Here is a 22,733-nt window from a genome sequence, read left to right as displayed (position 1 = left end):
AAATTGACTGGCATTAATTCATTCTGAAGAGGGGAAGTCGGCAGAGATTATACCAGTTTTATGGTGGCAATTAAAACTTCTGATCCAGCACTCATTTAATAGAAAAGAGGCTATTGGGGGAAAGGGAGAATGTGGAATAAATTTCTGCCTTCAGATCCCTGCAAAAACTAAAGGAATTCCCATTTTGCTTTCAAAACTAGGAGCTTGGGAGCCAAGAGAATGCAATAAAAATATCCTCTGCCCCCAGCTCCTCCTGAAAGGAATTCTCCTCAGCAGCAGTCACTGGGCATCGCCATCACTCTGCTCGGAGCACTTTGCCTGAGTGCTGCGCTGTCTTGACACATGCTTCACAGCAGACACAGACGGTTGGCTCGAGCCAATACCAGAGCAGGAAGCCGCTCAGTTGGGTGGGCTGAGTTAGAATGAGTGATGCCACTTGGAGCAGAAGCTGGCCTTTGGTCCCTGCAGAGTTGATAGGGGCGTCCTCACTCAGAGAACGATAGGAATATCGATGTGTCTCACCCTGCATTATAAAAAGGTGCTAACCCTTCATCTTGTGAAGATAGTTGGAAGGCTCCTTTTCAGGCTAAGTTTGGGAGAAACAAGCAGTTCTGTTTCACTGCTCCAGCAGGAGAGACCTAAACACTTCCCTTCCCTGGACCCCAACTCTTTATATTTGGGGTGTCTCCTAAAGAATCCTCTTCTTAACCTTCTCTACGCCCATAGGTTGGCCCTGTGCGTTGGGGTGATAAGGGTCAGGACTTGCACTTGAGGGTGAGCAGGGCAGGGGACAGTGGTTGTGCAGGTCTACCGAAAAGGGCTGAGGCCAGCTAAGCCTTCCAAATGTCTGTGCTCTCTTGTGTTCATTTGACCCTGGTGCTAATCAACTCCTGAAGCATTCCGGGGGGAGGAGGGTCTTGTCAGTGTGATGTTGCAGTAAAGAAAGAGGAGGGGGGTAGGAGAAGACGGTACAAAGAGAGAGGTTCATAATTGAAGGATTTGAAAGAATAATCAGTGACAAGTGGCATACAGTTAGAAATCTGAACAGGACCCATGGGCTTCGCTGCAGTTGCTGACAGTCCGTGATATTACAGATTGCTCATGCACTAGTAGGTTTGGGGGAGCCTCTCAAAGGCACAAATGGGAGTTAGATGCCCCACTTCTAGCTGCCCTTGTGCTTTGAAAGTATCCTCTTTCCTCAGTGCTTTCAGCTTCTCCCAAGTAATCTAGACCCAGTTAACGGCTGCTTCTTGGAGCAGCTAGTCCTGGAACCCACAAGGGGAGACAATTCTTTAATCCTAGGCGGAGCACAGGGTATGGTCCAAGAGCTGAATATAGCTGAACCACTCAGTAATAGCAACCATAATATAATTAAGTTTAATGTCCTTGGAGGTAGGGGAGGGGGGAATACTGAAGATGCCCACCACAGTAGCATTTAACTTCAGAAAGAGGAACTACACAAAGATGAGGAGGTTAGTTAAATGGAAATTAAAAGGAAGAGTCACGTGTGAAATGCCTGCCAAATACATGGGAACTTTTTAAAAAAACATCATAATAGAGGATCAAACTATATGTATACCCCGAAATAAAAAAAAGGACCAAAAAAATTCCACCATGGCTAACCAACAGAGTAAGAGGCAGATGGAGACACAGTCATTCTTTAAAAGTTGGAAGTCAGACCCTAGTGAGGAGAAAAGAAAGGAACATACACTCTGGCAAGTCAAATGTAAAACTATAATTAGATAGGCCAAAAAAGAATTTGAAGAACTACTAGCCAAAGACTCAAAAATTAATAGCAAAATTATTTTAAGTACATTAGAAGCAGGAAGCCTGCTAATCAACCAGTGGGGCCACTGGATGATCGAGGTGCTAAAGGAGCACTTAAGGAAGACAGAACTATTGCGAAAAAGCTAAATGAATTCTTTGCATCAGTCTTCACTGCAGGGGATGGTGAGGGAGATTCCCAAACCTCAGCCATTCTTTTTAGGTGACCGATCTGAGGAACGATTTGTTGGGGAAGAGTCATTGTGGCTTTTGTAAAGGGAAATCATGCCTCACCAATCTGTTAAATTCTTTGAGGGAATCAACAAACGTGTGTAACGGTGATCCAGTGGATATAGTGTACTTGGACTTTCACAGTGTCTTTGACAAGGTCCTCATTAAAGGCTCTTAAGCAAAGTAAGTTGTCATGGAATAAGAAGGAATGTCCTCTCATGGATCAGTAACTGGTTAAAAGATAGGAACCAAGGGGTAGAAGTAAAGGGTCAGCTTTTACAGTGGAGAGAAGGTAAATAGCAGGTTTTCCCAGGGGTCTTGTTGGGCCCAGTGCTGTTCAACATAATCGTGCATGATCTGGAAAAAGTAGACGACTGCGAGGTGGCAAAGTTTTCAGATAGTACAAAATTACTCAAGATACTTGAGTTGCAAAGTGATCTCGCAAAACAGTTACTGGGCAACAAAATGGCAGATGAAATTCAATGTTGATAAATACAAAGTAATGCACATTGGAAAACATAAACCCAACTATACATATATGTTACCACTCAAAAAAAGAGATCTTGGAGTCACAGAGATATTTTCCAAAAACATCTGCTCATTGTGCAGCGGCAGTCAAAAAAGCTAACAGAATGTTAGGAACCATTAGGAAAGGCATAGATAATAAAACAGGAAATATCATAATGCCCCTATATAAGTATGTGGTATGCTCACACCTTGAATACTGCAGGCCGTTCTGGTTGCCCCTCTCAAAAAGTTTAGAAATGGAAAAGAGCAACAAAAATGATTAGGGGTATGGAACAGCTGCCATATGAGAAGAGATGGAAAAAGATTAGGACTGTTCATCTTGGAAAAGAGATGACTAAGGGGGGATATGATAGGTCTATAAAATCATGACTGGTGTGGAGAAAGTGAATAGGGAAGTGTTGTTTACCCCTTCATAGAACACAAGAACTAGGGGTGACCCAATGAAATTAATAGGCTGCAGATTTAAAACAAACAAAAGAAAGTATTTCTTCACACAATGCACAGTCAATCCGTGGAACTTGTTGCCAGGGGATGTTCTGAAGCCCAAAAGGATAGCTGGGTTCAGAAAAGAATGAGAAGTTCCTGGACGACAGGTCCATCAATGAGTATTAGCCAGAATGGTCAGGGAGACATCCCCATGCTCTGGGTGTCCCTGAGCCTCTGACTGCCAGATGCTGGGACTGGATGATGGGATGGATCCCTTGAAAATTGCCCTGTTCTGTTCATTCCTTTTAAAACACCTGGCATTGGCCACTGTCCGAAGACGGGTTACTGGGCTAGATGGATCAATTGTCTGACCCACTATGGCCATTCTTATGGTCTTATCTCCTAAGGTTTTATGCTGCTGACCATCATCACAGTATCGGAGCGCCTTCCATGAAAAATCAATAGCAATAACAAAGTCACATGAAGCCTCTGGCTTTTCCTCCCTCTTTGGGGGGCTATAAAGACACTGCTGGGATCGGGTATGCTGTGATAGGGTGGTGTGGGTTGGTTTGGTGGTTTATTTTTGGTTAAATCATTTGGATGTGAACTTAGTTCTGAGTCACCCGCCGATCATCCCTTCAGAACTTTGTTACGCTTCCCGGTGCTTTCTCTTTTGGAGTATGGTTCATTAATAAGAAGGAAGAGGGGCTGCATGCCCATATGTCTTTCCCTCCAGTCCTAGGCATTCTGCATGGATTGGAAGGCCATTTGCTTTACTTAGATCAAAACCTACCAATTTGGTAGAGATCTCCATTGCAGTCTGTATTCTGGAAATGCGTCCATCCCTCCACTGAGCAGATGGTTGCACCACACCAGTGAAACAAGCTTTTATATATGGGGTTAGAAATAAGTTTTTATATATGAGGTTGGGCTGTAAGGCTCAGGTGACGAGTGATGTGACGTAGAAAGTTTCACCTCTAAGTTGCTGGTTTAAATCTAGTCCGGGTTGGGCGTAAGTTTCAAGAATGTGCACGAAGGTGTACAAAAAACAGCAACAGTCTCTGCTCTCAGGGGTGGGGAAACTGCACCAGTTCCAGCAGTTGATGGCTGGCCCCTGAAGTTGCGAAATCTCAAGCATATACAAGAAATGCTGTGACTTGCACCATTGTGCTAGAATCTGGTTTCAAACAGGGGTGTAAATCTTGGCTTTCCTTGTCCGCTCCAGTGCAGCTATATCAGTGGCTGGTCATTGGCTGCTGAGTCTACCCCGGGGAATCTGCCCAGACAAGGCCTGAGTCCACAGGAGCAAAGCACCCCTCTTCCCAGGCCTGATCCAGCTCCCACTGACCCCCATTGGGTCTTTCCGTAAGAATTGGATTGACCCCCTTGTCTATAAGTGGGCCTCCTCAATTATCTGAGCAACCCCCTGTCTGAAACAGGATCATGTTCCCAGCTGCTGTTGGGAGACTTGTCTCTGGTAGGTGGGGCTCAAAAGAGGTGAGATGGACCAACACAAAATCGAGACGCAGGCAGAGGCCGCACTGTTCTTTGTATGTTGCTTTAGCAGAGCACCAGTGTCTGCTGCTGTTTACTCTTCTTCTGGGGCTTGTTCATTTGGAATGTGAATGCATATTTCAGAAGCTGCACTGTCACAATGATTGCATCAGCTGCACTCTTCTGCATGTCCTACCGAAGATGAGCCCCTTCCCCAACAGCTGCTGTCACGGGGGCCACAGGACTCCCCTTGTTCAGGAACATGATTTTAACATGGGGTTTATTGACATGACAGTGGATCCAGATGACCAGCAGGGCTAGAAAACAAGTTCCTATCTATTGCAGTTTATTATTGGTCATTCATTGCCTATTTAATTAACCCTTAATCATTCAGAGACTTCCAGTAGTAAACATCTTTATATATAGTTCATCTGTCTGCTTTGAAAATTTGCTCACAGAAATATGTCTCACTTTTGGATGATAAAGCTGTCTTGCTTTGTCTTTGATGCCAAGAATCCTGCAGCTAGAGGTACTTAAATATGCACGTTTAACTGGTGAGGACAGCATTACATTGGTATTCAGTCTCGGCTGGATAAGGTTTTGCATATTATGCAGCAGATACAGGCAGATTTCCCTCTTCCTGCTAATAAATACCGAGATGGCAAAGAAGCTCGATCCAGTTCTCCTGGGAGGAAATTCTGTTAAGGATAGAGTTTTGGTAAGTGGTCTTCAGTTCTCCATAGGACCACTTTCCTTCCTCTTAGTTCTTCAGATAGGTCCACAGTCTAGAGGGGTGGTGTATTCTGAACTCGGAACTGGGAGACAAGACTTCCTGAATTCTAATCACTGCTCTCTGTGGGACTGATGGAGCAGAGTGCTTTTAGCCAAGCATGTGCTTAAGCAGGTGAATACTTCCATTGCAGTACCCTCATGAAGTCTATTCAGGTGCTTAAAGTTAGGCACATGCATAAGTACTTTCTGGATTCGGGCCTTAGCTCTCACTTAAGAGGCACTGGTAGTAGCCTTCACCTGAAAGAACCATAAAATCATTGCAAAGTATTTTCAGCCAGTAGCTTAATAAACAGGGTATGGTTAGTGTAAGCTAACTGCTTCGCTACACCCCTCTCACGAAACTCTGGGACCATGAACCTGTCACTTGTGTTTGGGACGTGGTAGTTCATTGCCATTCGTGGGGATAACTAATATTTATAAAGCAGTATTGGATTTGATCCTAGTCACGTAATTCTTGATGTGCATTTTTCAGACCCCTCTAGAGCTTTTGTGTCTCTTGTTTGCTAGCAGCACCAAAGCCGTAAATAGCAATCAGTCATGCTTTATTTAGGGAATTATTTCCGAGCTTAGCTGGTCAGAAACTTGTACTTTGTAGCAGTTTCATCTCCAATGTGTTACCTGCACTGTCTGATCTAGTTGAACAAAAGCTGGCTAACCAGGGTTTTGGGGAAACCAGCGGAGTAATTGCAATAGAACAGATAGGGCTGGGCTTGAAACGATGCACTAATGTGGGAATCTGTGGCAGGAAATGGATGGGTCTATTTGTCTTCCTTACAGCTGATCTATTTGGGTCAGTACACTTTAGAATCTGACACAACTGTTGAGTCAGAGCAGATTTGTCATGCCACAGCTGATTAGTCTGCTGGTTAATGTGTCTGTGTTTCGTTACCCTCTATCTCTAATTTCTCAGTGAGGCATGCGAAAGTGACTGTGTGCTGTCTGATGGATAAAGCAATGTCTTAGGCAGGCATTTCCGTCACGGATGTTGGGGAGTCTCTGCATATAAAATGTTGGAAAAACCCATTATAGCAATGTGGGGTGGCAGGACTAGAACTAGCCACACGATTGATTACTTTTTTACACAGGTTACAAACATACTTAACGCTGAGGCGGTGGCAGAAGCCTGGACACGTAGGAGCTGAAGAAGAGCTCTGTGTAGCTTGAAAGCTTGTCTCTTTCACCAGCGGAAGTTGGTCCAATAAAAGGCATTACCTCACCCACCTCGTCCCTCTAATATCCTGGGACCACCACAGCTGTGGAAATAGAGACAGACTGGGGCACCTACAGTGCAAACGGAGTGAAGTGAGACGCGTCCACGTCTCCTCAATAGGGGATTCATTGCCCTATGAGGGGGGAGGGATAGCTCAATGGTTTGAGCACTGGCCTGCTAAACCCAGGGTTGTGAGTTCAATCCTTGAGGGGGGGATTTGGGGATTTAGTTAGGGATTGGTCCTGCTTTGAGCAGGGAGTTGGACTAGATGACCTCCTGAGGTCCCTTCCAACCCTGCCATTCTATGATTCTATGTATGTCGGGGTCCCTGGCAGGTTTAAACTGCCACAGCAGACATTCCCCACCCCTCCCACCAGCACCTCCAGTTTAGAATATGCCGTGGCTGGAGCCTGGTGCATTCCAGCACTCCCCTGGAGTCAGCTGTCAGGCCTGGTACAGCTGGACCCAGACAGTCAGGGAGGCAGAACGGGCTCTCTGGCAGTCTGCCCCCCTGCCTTTTCCCCAGGGCAGTCTTGGCCCTGGGGAGAATTCTGGATGTAAAATTCCTGGGCATTCTTTAGCCTGGAGGCTAGCCACTTGCACTCGTGGTTTGGTGATTGTTTAAATATATTTTAATTCGCCGTGTTACCCTTCCCAACATTTGGCATTTGAAGCTAAATGCTGAGGTGTCTTTCCTTCCCGCGCAGTGCATGGGCCAGCTATTGTTGTTTATAAGAGTGATGTACGGGCACTGAAGGTAGAATAGGGTCCAGTAGGCTCTGCAGCCCCAATGCCACACCGCTTGTAAAGACTGCCCCTTTGCTTGCTGTTGGATGTAACACAGAGGTGTCTTGTGTCCCCCCGTCTCCCCCCCGGAATGATTGCTGCAAAATAAATAAATACATGGAAATGGGGGGACGGTTTTACCTAGCAAACCCTTTGATGGAGCAATTAGCCTCTCTCTTAAATAAACATGTAGTGTATTGTAATATGTGTGTTGAAGCTTTCCTTGAGGAGCGCTTGGCTGATCAGCTAACATTCTGGAGCACTTGCCAATCTGGTGCTGTGCTCCGATGCAAGCATTTGCTTGAGGAAATAGAAGTCCCTCAAACCAATACGTTGGTTGTGCCACCTAAGGAGGCTGCAAACTGTCTGCTTAACAGTCTAGAGGCTCCCACCCTCCCTCTGGCAGGGCCTGCCGGGCAGTGCAAGTCAGGTAGGGTTGGAGGGAGAGTTCCACCTCTGGACCCTTGCCTCTTTTCACCCAAACTGGAAAAGAGCTATGCAAAGTCTTTAGCTAACCTGCACATCACCAGCGGGCTGACTCGTGTCCTGAGCTGGCTGAAAGGCTGTAATGTAAGCACACACGGGAGGCCGGGACAGGGGCAGAGAGCGGCCTTTGGCATAGCCCAGTAGGTCTCTGAGTAGCCCTGTTTGAGCTGGAGAATGTTTATAACAGGCTGAGGGGTTTGCTGCTGCTGCCCATCACCACAGTATCTGAGCCCCTTGCGTGTAAAATCGGGAGCAATAGCGAAGTCCCTAGTGGACTCCATGGGGTGTCTGGCTCTTCTCCCTTTTTCCAGTAAAACTCTGCTTGGGATAGGGGGTGTGGGGCTTTCTTTCAATTGTATTTGATTGTATTGAGCTTTCTGGGTTGATCTGCAGTGTTCCCTAGAGGCAGCCAGAATCATAGAATATCAGGGTTGGAAGGGACCTCAGGAGGTCATCTAGTCCAACCCTCTGCTCAAAGCAGGACCAATCCCCAACTAAATCATCCCAGCCAGGGCTTTGTCAAGCCTGACCTTAAAAACCTCTAAGGATGGAGATTCCACCACCTCCCTAGGTAACCCATTCCAGTGCTTCACCACCCTCCTAATGAAATAGTTCTTCCTAATATCCAACCTAAACCTCCCCCACTGCAGCTTGAGACGATTACTCCTTGTTCTGTCATCTGCCACCACTGAGAACAGTCTAGCTCCATCCTCTTTGGAACCCCCCTTTCAGGTAGTTGAAAGCTGCTATCCAATTCTCCCCCCCCCCCTTCTTCTCTTCTGCAGACTCCTCTCCTCATAAGTCATGTGCTCCAGCCCCCTAATCATTTTTGTTGCCCTCCGCTGGACTCTTTCCAATTTTTCCACATCCTCCTTGTAGTGTGGGGCCCAAAACTGGACACAGTACTCCAGAAGAGTCCTCACCAATGTCGTATAGAGGGGAACGATCACGTCCCTCGATCTGCTGGCAATGCCCCTACTTATACAGCCCAAAATGTCGTTAGCCTTCTTGGCAACAAGAGCACACTGTTGACTCATATCCAGCTTCTCGTCCACTGTGACCCCTAGGTCCTTTTCTGCAGAACTGCTTCCTAGCCATTCGGTCCCTAGTCTGTAGCAGTGCATGGGATTCTTCTGTCCTAAGTGCAGGACTCTGCACTTGTCCTTGTTGAACCTCATCAGAATTCTTTTGGCCCGATCCTCTAATTTGTCTAGGTCCCTCTGTATTTGATCCCTACCCTCCAGCATATCTACCACTCCTCCCAGTTTAGTCATCTGCAAACTTGCTGAGGGTGCTGTCCACGCCATCCTCCAGCTCATTAATGAAGATATTGAACAAAACTGGCCCCAGGACCGACCCTTGGAGCACTCCGCTTGATACCGGCTGCCAACTAGACATGGAGCCATTGATCACTACCTGTTGAGCCCGATGATCTAGCCAGTTTTCTATCCACCTTTATCTCCTCTGGAAGCTTGTTCTATTCTGGGATCCTCTTGGCTGAGAATGCTTTTTTGTCTCCAGCTCTTCCACGCTTCACTCGGGGTTGTGGGATTTGCATGGGCCCAGAAGAGACCAGCTGCCTCAGAGGTTCAGAGTTCCAGATTTGGTCTTTGGTGCAGCTCTTTGGTTGACGGTGCTGTTGTGTCTGTATCTCACTGTGGAGCTGACCGCCTGCTGATGCTGTTCGGTAGCTGAAATGCTTGGCTGTTTTTGTATGTTCCCCATTAGTCAGCTGTGCCAAAGGTGGAAGGCACCTAACCATTTGTCGTCCTCCCCTCCCCCCCCCTCCCAATTGGGTATGTGTCCATTCCCTTCTCTTCCCACCCCACCCCCGGTCTCCTTTGGGGCATTCAGGGTAGCCTGAGACCCAACAGGGTGATGTGTCCGAATGCTGTCAATGTCTCTTGTGACCAATGGGAGTAACATTGAAGCACCAATATAATAGGCCATTGTGGTATAGGTGCCGTATCATCAGGACACCAACATGTGGTGCATGGAGATATAGCTTCAGTCTAAAGGTGACACAATGTGCATCATGGATCAGACAGTCCGCAGTCCTGGCAGGTCCATCCTTTGATGCAAGCATAGTCCAGATGCAGGAGCCCCGCCAGCTTTTTTGCCACCCTAGGCAGCGGAAGGTCCCGCTCCCGAAATGCCGCCCGTGACAGGTGGCAGAATGTCCCGCCCCCGAAATACCGCCGATGACCAGGGTGGCCGAAGGTCCAGCACCCGCGGTCGCCGCCCCCCAAATGTTAGCACCCTAGGTCACCTAATGGGTTGCGCCGGCCCTGTGCAGATGTGATACTTTTAAGGCATCAAGATTCATTAAAGACATGACAGGCTGTTTATTGCATAGTACCACTCAGTGCAGATGCTGGTACTTGGAGAATAGCACCAGCAGACAGCTAGTGGTCTTTTGCCAGTTAAGTGCTGATAAGCATTTCCTTGACTTCAGGGTACCTTTCTATATACTGTGTTCCTAGTACAAATATTTACATAAAATACCGAATTGCACCTTAATCTGTATTTCATTGTGTTAGAAATATAAAAAGAAAAGTTTCCTTGACTTGTGTTTCAATCAGACATAACCTTGGAATATTTCCAAGGGTTTTAATGAATGTTTTGTAGCAGTGTATCAGGCTAGACTGAGCTATAACTATTTAGTAGTTACATTGTGGAAATACTTGGCTTGTGGATCGAGGAAACAACTTCCCTTCTCCCCCAACTGGAAACAAATATGTGTTTAGATTGGGGATGGGGCTACGTTTTTTGATCTGATCATTTTCAATTTCCAGATCTCTTATTTTCAGTGAGCTGTAGCCCACGAAAGCTTATGCTGAAATAAATGTGTTAGTCTCTAAGGTGCCACAAGTACTCCTGTTCTTTTTAGTGAGAGTAAGGAGCTGTATAGATTCCGGAAAAATAGCTTCTTCATCTACTGCATTTACTTTGGAGGAGGAGAAAATGGTTGTCAATCAGTCTGGTTCTCAGAAGGCACAGTGCCGGTCTCCAAAACAAACAACACTTTCCAGTTTTCTTTAGATAATGTTACTTCTGTGTTTGCAGAGTTTCTGCTGCTTCCCTATTTAACTCCAAAGGTATTCCCTCAAGTAAGCGGATACCATGGGAATGCTGCAAATACTTAAGTTGTTTAGTAATTTTGGCTACTGAAAAGTTTAAGAGCAATTTAGCGCTAGTGTAACTGCTACAGTGGTTATCTGCTTCCCCTTGATAGTCGTAGCTCTCTATATTGTAGGCATTTTTCTTTGGCTGTTGGAAGTCATAAGATTTTTAGCTCAGCCTTTGGGTCACGTAACCTGATCCTCCCAAAAGTTCTGAATTATTTTAGCTTGCTAGTCAGCCTCTGAATTTCACACAGGAGACTGAAAACCTGGACCATGGCTCTGTTACAATCACTAACTGCAGAGAATAAGAATTGGAGGTAAGTTTATTCTTCCCATTGTGGTGACTTTCAACCTGCTGGCAACAAAAGTGACAGTAGATTTCTTCCATGGAAACTTCAATTCCCTGTACTGCTGTTGAATTTTAATAAGCATAATTCTAGAAAAATGCACTTCAGCATTGAGATCAAAGGATAAAATTAATAAATGCGAAAATCAGGGCATTAAAATTTGGTCTTCAAAGAAAGCAGAAAATAGTCTATATAAAGCTTTAGCAGCCTTTTGTTCAATACATTCTTGATTTGCTCTTGCTTCTATTTGAATGAAAAGACCCATGGCCTTGTAATCCTCAAAGCCAGACTTCAAGAAAGTGGAATTAACACACTTTCAGATTCCTTGGTCATTCCAAGAATTATTTTAGCGCTTAGAGCTGTAGCGATTACAGCTTTCATGAAGATCCATAAGAAGTGCCCCAGCACAAATGTTCTGTCTCCTACAAATAGCTAATGCTTAAGTATTCCGGTCCCGGCTGTGCTGTCAGCAACGCATCACACTGTCACTGCTTGTGCGGCAGCTTCTCAGTTCAGCCTGCTGCTGACGGGGAAAGCGCGTGTGATTTAACTGAGACAAATTACATTCTTGTGTAAATAGTCGTTTGACATGTTAATTAAAGATTGAAATTCAAACAAATTAAAGGGATCTTAATATTTCTCTGCTTGCCTTAGAGCCTGGCTTCACACGGAAAACCTTTCTACTTCAGGGTTCAGACACATGTCTGTTTAATGCTCGTGTTCTCTGACTAGAAGGCATGAAATAGCAACCTGCCACATCCTTTATTAAAGGTCATTTTTCTAGGAATTTGTTGATGCTTTGTAAAAATAACTTGTGACTTGAAACATATGATTGCTGGGCTCCTGCCTTTCATGGGTTCCTATGGGGTTAATGGCGTCTGCAGCGCAAATGCAGGTACTGATCGTTGATAGCTCTGGACTCTTGGTTTTAGGAAGATTGTCTTTTGTATTCTTTGAACACAAAACACGTTTCACATTTTAGTAAACTGCCAGACACTAAATATGGCTGTGATTTAAAAGGAAGGAGACTCTTGTGGTTCTGATCCAGCAAGAGTCAGGAGGGTATTAATAGCCTATAGCTGGGTGCAGCCTATGTGATCTTTGACAGGGAGAGTTTTCTTAATGTAGAATTCCACCCTTGAGCAAAATTCTTTTACAAAGACACACTTTCAATATAGGCACTGAAGATTCCCCGTGTTTCACTATGTGAAAGCACTAATGATGTGGAATGACACTTTTCTCATACACTTAAGTAGAAAAACTACTCAGATAACTGTTTTCTAGGCGTTGTTACTGTTACAAAGGTGGGAGTGTAGTCTGAAATCCACGGCTGTGAATTATCTGGAACTGTGTAGTTTAGATGCATCAGGGGTTTCAGTATGATTTTCTTCATGTTTATTTGCATCTTTAATGTATAATGACAGGTTTCAGAGTAGCAGCCGTGTTAGTCTGTATCCGCAAAAAGAACAGGAGTACTTGTGGCACCTTAGAGACTAACAAATTTATTAGAGCATAAGCTTTCGTGGACTACAGCCCACTTGAAGATATGCATCCGAAGAAGTGGGCTGTAGTCCACGAAAGCTTATGCTCTAATAAATTTGTTAGTCTCTAAGGTGCCACAAGTACTCCTGTTCTTCTTTAATGTATAAGTTAACATTGGAAATGCTTCTGCCCAACAGTGAAGTTGTTCTTCCATAGGTAGTTCTGATTATTTATTTTGAAGTATTGTTTTTAACAATTAACTCTTAATCCGTTTTCTTTTTGTATGGAGGAAAATTGGATTATGCAGTTAGGGTGGTGATGTTTGCAGGTCTTTGTTGCGCTATTAAAAATAATCACTTCTCTGTAGTGAAATCCAAAATTATGACTAGGCTTTGGAGGATTACATTTTTATCAGTAAATGTTGATAAGCATTGATTTCAGCGCACACACGCGCAAAAATATTTCCATGAATAACCATTAAAATTTACAGATAGGCAAAGTCAGAAAAATGCTGGTTGAAAATTTGAGAGTTTGATGTAAGGATATTTATGCTCTCTATTTTGATGCGTTGTTAATAACTTGTGCTTTACAATTGGAAAGCTTTAACTTTTTGAATCTCCGCATCCCCCGTCATTAAATAATTGTCTGACAGGCCCTGTCCCCATAATGTTCTGCAACTGAGAAAAATGTTTTGAAATAAACATCCATTTAAAATAAATTTTTACAGATAATAAATAAAATGGAATTCTGCGATGCCTGATTGATTAATGTGGGTGCATGGTAGTGGTTTACGTGTCCCTGGGTTCCAAGGCCAGAAGGCACCATTGAGATCAGTAGTCCAGTGGTTCTCAACCAGGGTCCGGGCCCCTGAGAGGCCACGAGCAGGTTTCAGGGGATCCGCCAAGCAGGGCCAATGTTGGACCCGCTGGGGCCCAGGGCAGAAAGCTGAAGCCCTGCTGTGTGGGGCTGAAGCCTGGGGCCCCGAGCCCTGCCACCTGGGACTGAAGTCAAAGCCTGAGCAACTTAGCTTTGTGGGGGCCCCGTGGCATGGGGCCCCAGGCAGTTTCCCTGCTTGCTACCCCCCAATGCCGATCCTGGCTTTTATATGCGGAAAACTAGTTGTTGTGGCACAGCGTTTTCATAGCGTGTGTGTGTGTGGGGGGGGGGGGCGGGGAGAGGAGCTCAAAGAAAAAGGTTGAGAACCCCTGAGTTAGTCTGGCCTCCTGTATAACACGGGCCAGAGACCTGCCCCACAATTGTTCCTAGAGCAGCTCTTCTTGAAAAACATCCCATCTTGATTTACAACTTGCCGGTCACGGAGAATCCACCGTCACCGTGGGTAAATTGTTCCAGCGGTTAATTACTCTCTTCTTGGAGGGGCCAGGTTCACCTTTTCCAAATGAGTAACTCTACCGGGCTCTTCGGTTTGTTGCAGTGTTTGCTATTTGTGATTCCTGCCCAGGGTATTGTGGTCTTTACCAAGTACTTGAGATCTATTTGGCCTAGTAGGAAAGTGAATGTCAGGCTTTGAACATGATGGCTACTGCTGCTGCACGGGAGCTGGCTCTGCAGAGCTTGCAGGCGGCTTCTTGGGGCCTCCTTTCCCTTTTGACCTTTCCCTTTTCCGCTTACATCTGGTCCAACAGCTGCAGTTAAACTCTTGAATCCCAGGCAGGGCAGAGGAGACTCGTTCTCGCCTCTGTCCAGGACACTGCTCTCCCTGCAGTACACATAGCTTTAGAGCAGACCCTTGGCAAGCTGGGAGCAAGATGTGTTGGTGGGAATATGGACATTTTAAAGGGCGTGTGCAGTAAAATGCACAGATCAGAATACTTCCCCCGCAAACCGTCTTCGTACTCAGGCAGGAGAGGCTTTCGGTGTGAGATGAGTCTTTTCATTTCCAAAAACTCTTCCCCAATGTGCCCTTTCTTTTCACTGCAGTAGAGCTGACTGTCGTTGTCCATGTGCTACAGGAAGAGTCTAATTTAAAGACTGTCAGTTCTTTTAAATTAGGAAGAGCTGTGGCACACTGCGTGCTCCCACTGCCCACACTGCAAACGCTCAGGTGGCCCGGGGGTGCCCTTTGCAAGAAGCCTGGCCAGCGGTTCCTGTAAGACATGCGCTGTAATTGACAGTACTGGTTGCCCTAGTCAGACTTCCCTGGAGAGGTTTTTTCCCTCTAAAATGAATTTCTCAGAAGGACTTCAGGGGAGACTTTGACAGGCAGAAATGGGTGTCACGTGTCCAACTCTCATTGGCTTTCCAGGGGAACAAGGTGCCAAATTCCCATTTGAGCCTTAAAAGCTCTCCCTTTGAACGACTGCTGCATGGGGTTGATCTGCTCTATCCTCCTAGGAAGGAAATAGTGTAGCCATCCTGGTCTGTCCCAGATTTCATCTCTTGAGTATAATGGCGGCCCTGATGGAAAACGTCCGCCATCAGTTTGGTCTGGGAATGTTCTGCAGTGTTATAGGCAGGGACGGGCTTTGTTTATTTGAGTACTTCAATTGATGTTTCCTAGGTTAAAGAAATACTATCGTAATGCTGCTGCTTAGTACTAATGCATGTAACTTGTAGACTGTTTCTTGGCAGTGTGGCCCAATGGATAGAAACTGGACTGGGTTCTGGCCCTGGCTCCGCTGCTGTTGGGGGACCTGGGACAAGACACTGTCCTTCCCTGTGCCTCCATTTCCCCAGCTGTAAAATGGACTTAATGATACGTGACCTCCTTTGTAGAGTGCTTGGAGAGCTCCTGATGGAAAGTGCTGTGTGAAAGCGAGGTGTTATAACATTAGGGGTGGTAAAGAGTCCTGTGGCACCTTATAGACTAACAGAAGTATTGGAGCATAAGCTTTCGTGGGTGAATACCCACTTCGTCGGATGCATGTAGTGGAAATTTCCAGAGGTGTTAACTCCTGGATTATACCCTGCTGAAACTGGACTAGCCCAGTAGAGACCCAGGCCCATTATTTATATCAGCATTACTGTTGTTCTGTGTAGTGTTGGTATGTTTATTTTTTTTTAGTAGTGATCCAACGAATAAAACAGACACATTGGCATCCATCCGACATAGCCGCCTAAATGCCTCTCTTTACATCTTTCTGTGATCATGACGACCTCTCTGTTTCTGTGATTGCGTATGGATGCTGCCATGTATCAAAATGACATTGGGAATAATGGTGAACTCTGATATAACCAGACCCATTTGAAGTGCTGCTCATCAAAGTGCTGCATAGTTCCTGTGATCTAGTCGGCACTTATCTCCCCTCCAGTATTTTTATCATCAGCTGGGCAGTAGGAGAAATCATTCATGCTGTGGGCTGTCTTTACTTCATGCAAAATATTGATGACCGAGACCTGGGTCTGTTTCATGTCAGTTACCTAATAGAGAAATAAATTGGGAAGCCTTTAAACAGCTTGCTGTCTGCAGCAACGTTTTCACCGGTGTTTAATGCTATACAATTGTTCAATATATAGGTCTCGTCAGTGGTCAGCCTAACACAATTATTTTCTCTCTTTGCTACAGAATTTCAAAGGCAAGAAAGCGTGAAGTCCCAGCAGAAAGGCATTCAGCTCTATGACACGCCCTATGAACCAGAAGGCAATGGTGTGGAGTCAGACACTGACAGCTTGGTGGGCCAGCGCTTGCGAGAGAGCAAGCTGCCACAGGATGACGACAGGCCTGCAGATGAATACGATCAGCCCTGGGAGTGGAACAAAGTCACAATCCCAGCCTTGGCAGGTAGGAATCCTGGATCTGGTCCACACGGTTGTGTCCCCTGCATGTGCAGCACTCATGCCCAGAGTGAGGAGGGCTCAGTGCCCTGAATTTTGTCCATTTTTAAGGGTTTTTTAAAGAAAAGGTTAAGTCATTTTGAGAGTTTTTTCCTTCCATCAGTATAAGAAACAATAGACACTTGGCAGCATTCCAGCGTAGATCTGGCAAAGAAACTCCACGGTGGGTCCAGTGTCTGGTATACGAATCATCTCAGATGCTCGAGGTGAATAACCCATTACACTTACTGCAGCACTGTGGAGCTGCTGAGAAGTATTGTTCCTTAAGATACGCTTCAGATGGCTCCATAAAGCTAGCAACTTAGATGTGCATGGCAAGCGGAAAAGCTCACGCCTTCTCGAATACGTTGTGTTAAAACAACTTTTCAGTAGTTGTTACAGTGAATAAATGTGTTCATTTGAGTCAAGCCGGTTGATGTGCACGAGTAACTTGCATAGCTTGGTCTTAAATTCACCCCCTTGCACTATTACATTAGCCCACCTCAAAACTCACCATTTGCGAAAACGTTGTATCCAGACAGTCACTTCTGTGCGTCCATCTCCAGTGCTCCAGGCTTGATGTCCACCTAGAGCCAGTGACGATATTCTGCTTCAGACAGGCAAACTGCCTCCGTCTCACCGCTCGCAGGGTGGGGTGGGCCGGAATGATGTTTTAATCCACTATGCTGAGGTCTCTTGAGCCTCCACATCCAAAAGGAAAGGTGGTGGAGGGTTCTGAGTCAGGGAGCAATTAACGCTTGAAGATCTGACTCATTTAAGGAAGCTCTGACTGTTCTGGAGTAAGGTGAGTTTCCAGCACCTGTTTGAGTACCGTAATACCGGCGATAGCATTGCTAATTCTCTAGAATAATATATAGCCACAGAAATCCTATGTTTTCTGTTGAGATTAAATGGACACAGTGGAGCTGGACTAGGAATTGGGGGGCTGATAAGTTAGTGATTTTTTTCATGGCTGTACATACTGTGGTGGGAATTATCAGGTGACTCTGTTACTTAGTCATTCATGTGTTTTCTTCATGCAGGCAGGGTCCAGTCTTTGAATAAACGCTCTGTGTTTTGTGATGCTGTTTCTTTTGGGGAGAACTGTTGCAAACATGAAGAATTTCTGCTCTTTGCTTTAATCCCGCTAATTAGTGCCCATTCCTGAGGCACAGTGGCTCCCCGAGGACTTGCCATCGGCGCTGTGGCTGAGATTTCTGAGAAGGGGGCTTGCCTGCTCGCTGTTTGTGACCACCTCTCTTGGAGAAGCGGGGTGGGAAAAAAAATCTTCCCCATCAGTGACTTTTCCTCCAATGGGAAACGCCCCCGCAAAGCACCAATCTCTGCTCAGCAGAACGGCAACACTATTCTAGCTTAGGGTAGGAGTTGAAATATGCAGTGAGAAAATGATTGTTCTGCTATTTGACCAAGCTGACAGCAGAATATGGAGCGGGAGGAGATATTGAGCTAAATTTGTTAATACGCCTCTACCCCGATATAACGCGACCCGATAGAACACGAATTTGGATATAACGCGGTAAAGCAGCGCTCCGGGGGGGCGGGGCTGTGCGCTCCGGCGGATCAAAGCAAGTTCTATATAATGCGGTTTCACCAATAACGCGGTAAGATTTTTTGGCTCCCGAGGACAGCGTTATATCGGGGTAGAGGTGTAGTTGCTTTAATGTATGAAAAGTGAGAACCACTTCTCGCATGTCTTATACATAAACAAATAGGATTTTTTAAAGCAAAGGAGGCGTGAGGAGCATTTGTTCCCTCTTTGTGTGACTGTGTACAATTCGCCACCTTAGTCACGTGATCCTTGCATCAGCCATTTGGAAAGACTGGTTAGCAGATCAAACCCTAGTACGCGCACATGCGTCTCCATCCTCTCGTCCTTTCTAGAGGTGAATTTTCTCACTTAGCCCCGTGGTCGTGACCTGTCCCAAAGGTTTTCTAAAATGGAACCGAAAATGCACCAAGAGACTTGGTGCTTGGCCCTATGGAGCATTTGAAATATTGGCATCTGGTGTATCTGTTTATCTGTGGAGGTGTACCCCACAGCCAGGGTCTTTGAATCCTTCCATAGGATTCAGTGCATCACCACTGTGTAGCTTCTGGTCAGCCCTCGGGGTTGGGGGAGAGCTCCTGATGACTCTTCTTTTCAGGCCATCACGAAGTAGGCAGTGAATGAAGGAGATGGGCAGTGCGCTCACTGAGCTAACACAGGAGCTGCTTATCTTCACCGGCAAAAGACTGTCACCTTGTTATTTCCCAGCCCAATATTGTCCAACCTGTCAAAGACACTGCTGGCCCCCACTGGGGTTTTAAACCAGGACAAGCCTGAAGTTCAAAGAAGTGTTTTTGGATGGCCACTTGGAATCCCCTTTATACGTGCCTGGAAAGAGCCTGTCGGGGGCCCTAGAGACTGCCCGGCAGGTCAGTTTTTGTAAGTGTAGTTATGTGAGTTATGTACTCGCAGGTCAGATTGCGCTAGGCACGGCAATGGCAGGAGTGTAGGAGTGACAGCAGCTCTGCCAAACCGGAGACCACGATTGACACGCAGCGTGTCAGCTCTTTAAAGTGTAGTTTTTATCTGTATCGGGTATGATAGTCACTCTGGGATTGCGCTTCGGCTCTGCGCGCTCTCTTCCTAGAGCAGGTCTAGGAGCTGAAAAATGTAAACGTTCGTGTGGAAATGATGACTTGCTCTCTGGCTCTGTTAACACTTAAACATACAAGTAAGTTTGCATTCAGTTTCCCTCTGTGTGAAACTGTTGCACACGTGTGAATGCAAAATCACGTGCTCAAGCATTGGTGTTACCAGGGTGCAAGCGTCTCCATTTTTATTTCGTGTTTGAATAACGCACCAGTGACCAAGGAAAACTTGATTCAGCTTCCCAAAACAAAAGTCCCCTCTGAGCTGGGAACAATCCCGAGAGAGAGAAGACCAAAGAGTTCTACTTTGGGAAAGCTTTCGAAGGACCTAACAATGGGACTTCATCAAGAAAGTTCCTTGTTAATCAGATGCGTTGCTGGAGTAACACTGTCCTAAGGCTCCAAAATAAACCTGGTCTTTGTAAGGGAATCTTGGCTTTATACGAACTGCGTAGTAAGAATACATCGATGTAGCTTTCCAAATTCAGGGCAATATTCTGCCAGCGCTCTGGAGGTTAATGCTTCTGATCAGCTGTAGCTCCATTAGCTTCAGTTGCACAGTACGTGGCAATAGGTGCTTTCAGGATCTAAACCTATAATTGGCATTCCCTGCAATCTGCTCTTTCTATCACGTTGTGAGGCTGCTCAGCGGTGCGCTTAGTATGCTGACTCGCTCCTTTTCTTTTGGCATGTTGTTCGGGCAGGAGGGTGTTGGGTTTGTGAATAGTCTCTCCGGTAACCTTGACCATCAGTGTAATTCCCTGGCTGGCTAGGCGAGTGCAGTCACTTGTTTAAATTCCCAGGATGCCATAAAAGATTAGGAGCATTTGGCTTTTGGTGAGTATCAGCAACAGAGAGCAGATCCGAAGGGTCTGATTTCACAGAGCTGCAGCCTGCGCTGCTTGTGAAGTGAAATGACACAGCATCTCAATAGGAACAGAAGGATGTTGTGGGTTTAATCAGCCTTACGGGCCACCTTGGCTCCAGTCAGCAGGGGTCTTGCATGTTAGCCATTTCCACGTCCGTTCCTACCAGACTGTAAAACTCGCACTCCAGTCGAGGTAATGAACGGCACGGTCTGTCCAGACCTGCATCACCAGGTGGGTTCTGCAATGTGCTTGCTATTCACATTGCAGAGCCTGCCAGGGCGTGGAATGCAGTTCGACCCGAGAGAGCCATCCTCTGCTCTGCAAGAGGAGGAAGACCATTCAGTTGGGCACACGTAAGGGCTAGATTAATTTTAAAGAAGCAGTTCATAATCTCCCCCAAGATTGAGACACTTGGTGGAGGTGATGTGGAAGTTTTTCTGTGGCTTAATAGACATTCAGCCTCCAGGGGCTGTTACTTCAGTACCGTACCTTTCCCTAAAAAGATCATTACTGCCCCTCTTCCGTGTGTAGCAGGATGGTGGAAGGGTACGTCAGACGTCGTGGAGAAGCACATGGCATGAGCTGTCGTGCGCCATCGCATAGTGCCGTTTGGCTGTCTAGGATTGTCTGTGCCAGGTTAGGTGAGCAGACACCACCCTTCTGCCTCTTTGCCGCCTTTCTGTGTTTTGTTGTTTTTTCTATTTGATATGTTTTTTTCAAGCCTAATGATTGGCTGTAATGTACCCCCTCAGTTGTAGCGTACACCCTCGGAAATGTGTGTGCATCCGTCTGTCTTGATCACACCCACTCAAACATAAAGATGGCTTTAAAAAAACAAGCCGCTCCTACAATGCATTAGTTCTTCTGTTGCACGGAGTGGGGAGGAGAGGAACTACTGTTCCCCCCCCTCGTTAGCATGGCTGTTGGAGAGCAAGCCGGGTTGTGTTCTGGTGCGTATGCTAGTAATAGAACTGTCAGAACAATTTGGATGGCAGGCTCTATCCCAAGGGTGAGATAAGAGGCATAAACCGCTCCTGATTTTTACAGGCCAGATTGTGTGTTGCTGGGGTGGGGTTGGGAATTTTGTAACTTGTCAGTAGACTAATTTAGATCAGAGTCATTGAGAGCAAATAAATAAGTAGCCAATGAGTTGCTTGGTTGTTTGTAGTGGCTTCTTCATTGTTCCACCTTAAGGAATGTCCTGGACTAGGGCAAGCTTTTTATTTAGGGCCTGATCCAAAGCCCTTTTGAAATCTCTAGGAGTCTTTCCATTGACTTCAGTGGGTTGTGGCTGAGGCCCTGGTTTCATTGAACTCTACTTGGTTGTTTTGTTATTGGTATTGCAGTAGCACCTAGGGGCCCCGGTAATGGACCCATTTCTGCCAGGCGCTGTACGAACAAAGAACACAAAGATGGGCCCTGCCCCAGGAGCTTACAGTCTCGTTCTAAGATAATATCTGGATGAAAATATCAAACACAACAAACAGGCTTATGTAGAATCTACCAACTGGTTGTAATTTACAGTGTCTGCGTCAGCAGGACTTCGGTTAGGCGGGACCTAGGTTCTGGTTTTCCTTTGCTTATGTTTTAAGCAGGCTGTTGTTCATGCTAGAGGATCAGAAGGGTTGTTTCCACTTGGCCTGATAAAACACATGCAGGATTTTGTGATGCCAACAGAGTGGCCGGCTTCAGGGTCCTTGCTGGGATCCGGACTTTCTGCCATGCGTTATTGAATGGCAGGTGTATTGGTTTATTGCACTGTAGGTGAGCGGTGGGCACGTTTCCATAACCGACAGAGTAGGTGCTGCATTACTCACGACGAGGTGTTAAAGATTAACTAGGAAAAAGGAGACAGCAAATCAGTGAGTTGTCGTGCAACTTCCTGATGCTCTAGAGACTCATTGTTCTGCTGTTCCTCCTGTGCACATTGTGAGCAGTAAGGCTACGTCTAGACACTTCAAAGCGCTGCCGCGGGAGCACTCCCACGGCAGCGCTTTGAAGTGTGAGTGTGGTCACACGCGAGCGCAGGGAGCGAGCTCTCCCAGGGCTCCTAGGAATCCACTTCCACGAGGGGAATAGCTCCAAGGGCTCCCAGCGCTCGGAGCCTGCCAACTCTAGCGTTTTAAAGCGCTCAAACTTGCCGAGCTCCGGGGGGTGATTTTTCACACACCCCCCCTCCCGAGCCAGCAAGTTAGAGCGCTATAAAATATAAGTGTGGACAAGGCCTCAGTTAGTTCCAAGCAGTTACCCAGACATACCCTCTCAGTGCGGGAGTTGCAGGGAGTTGGAGCAATATTGCCCCACTGAGCTTGTGCGTCAGTTCACCCAAACCGGTCAGCACCCATAGGGCTGATCCACCCTGCTGGTGCAAAAGGCGGGTGGCGTTCGCACCACAGACCCCACCCTTAGGGGTCCGGCTGGGTGGAGAGGGCGGTTCTAATTCTCATTTGGAGTCTCTCCTCTCTGCTCCTGGAGGGCCAGGCCTCAGCATATTGCCCAGCCAGGCCTGCACTTGGGTCCGTGCTGGCCTGCTGTGGGTCTCTGGTGGAGAAAGTGCACCAGGTGCTTGGAGCTGCAGCAACCCCTCTCTTGGCAGACTTGACCCGCTGGAGCCCCATGCCCTGGGTTACACCAGTGGCCGTTAATCCAGGGGTGAGCGAGGATTGGAGTAGAGAGGAGTCAGCTGAGCGAGGATCACCAGGGTGACACGTTTCCGTGCGTCGGCGTTCATTTAGCTAGGAGACTTCGGAGGAAATTCTGTAGG

At 46.5% G+C, this 22,733-nt stretch overlaps 1 protein-coding gene across 3 annotated transcripts in view; it reads left to right on the top strand.

Annotated features, from left to right (window-relative positions):
* Nucleotides 1–22,733, top strand: part of SHB (SH2 domain containing adaptor protein B) — a 146,438-nt gene that overhangs the window by 71,852 nt on the left and 51,853 nt on the right. For all 3 annotated transcript variants that reach the window (XM_065549759.1, XM_024100195.3, XM_065549758.1), the window contains exon 3: nt 16,198–16,413. In XM_065549759.1, coding sequence (XP_065405831.1) covers nt 16,198–16,413 — 216 coding nt within the window. The remainder of the gene's footprint in view (nt 1–16,197; nt 16,414–22,733) is intronic.

This window comes from Chrysemys picta, chromosome 6, assembly GCF_011386835.1.
Source record: "Chrysemys picta bellii isolate R12L10 chromosome 6, ASM1138683v2, whole genome shotgun sequence".
NCBI lineage: Eukaryota > Metazoa > Chordata > Testudines > Emydidae > Chrysemys > Chrysemys picta.
Note: the sequence above shows the minus strand (reverse complement) of the source record. Positions and strands in the feature narration are given on the sequence as shown.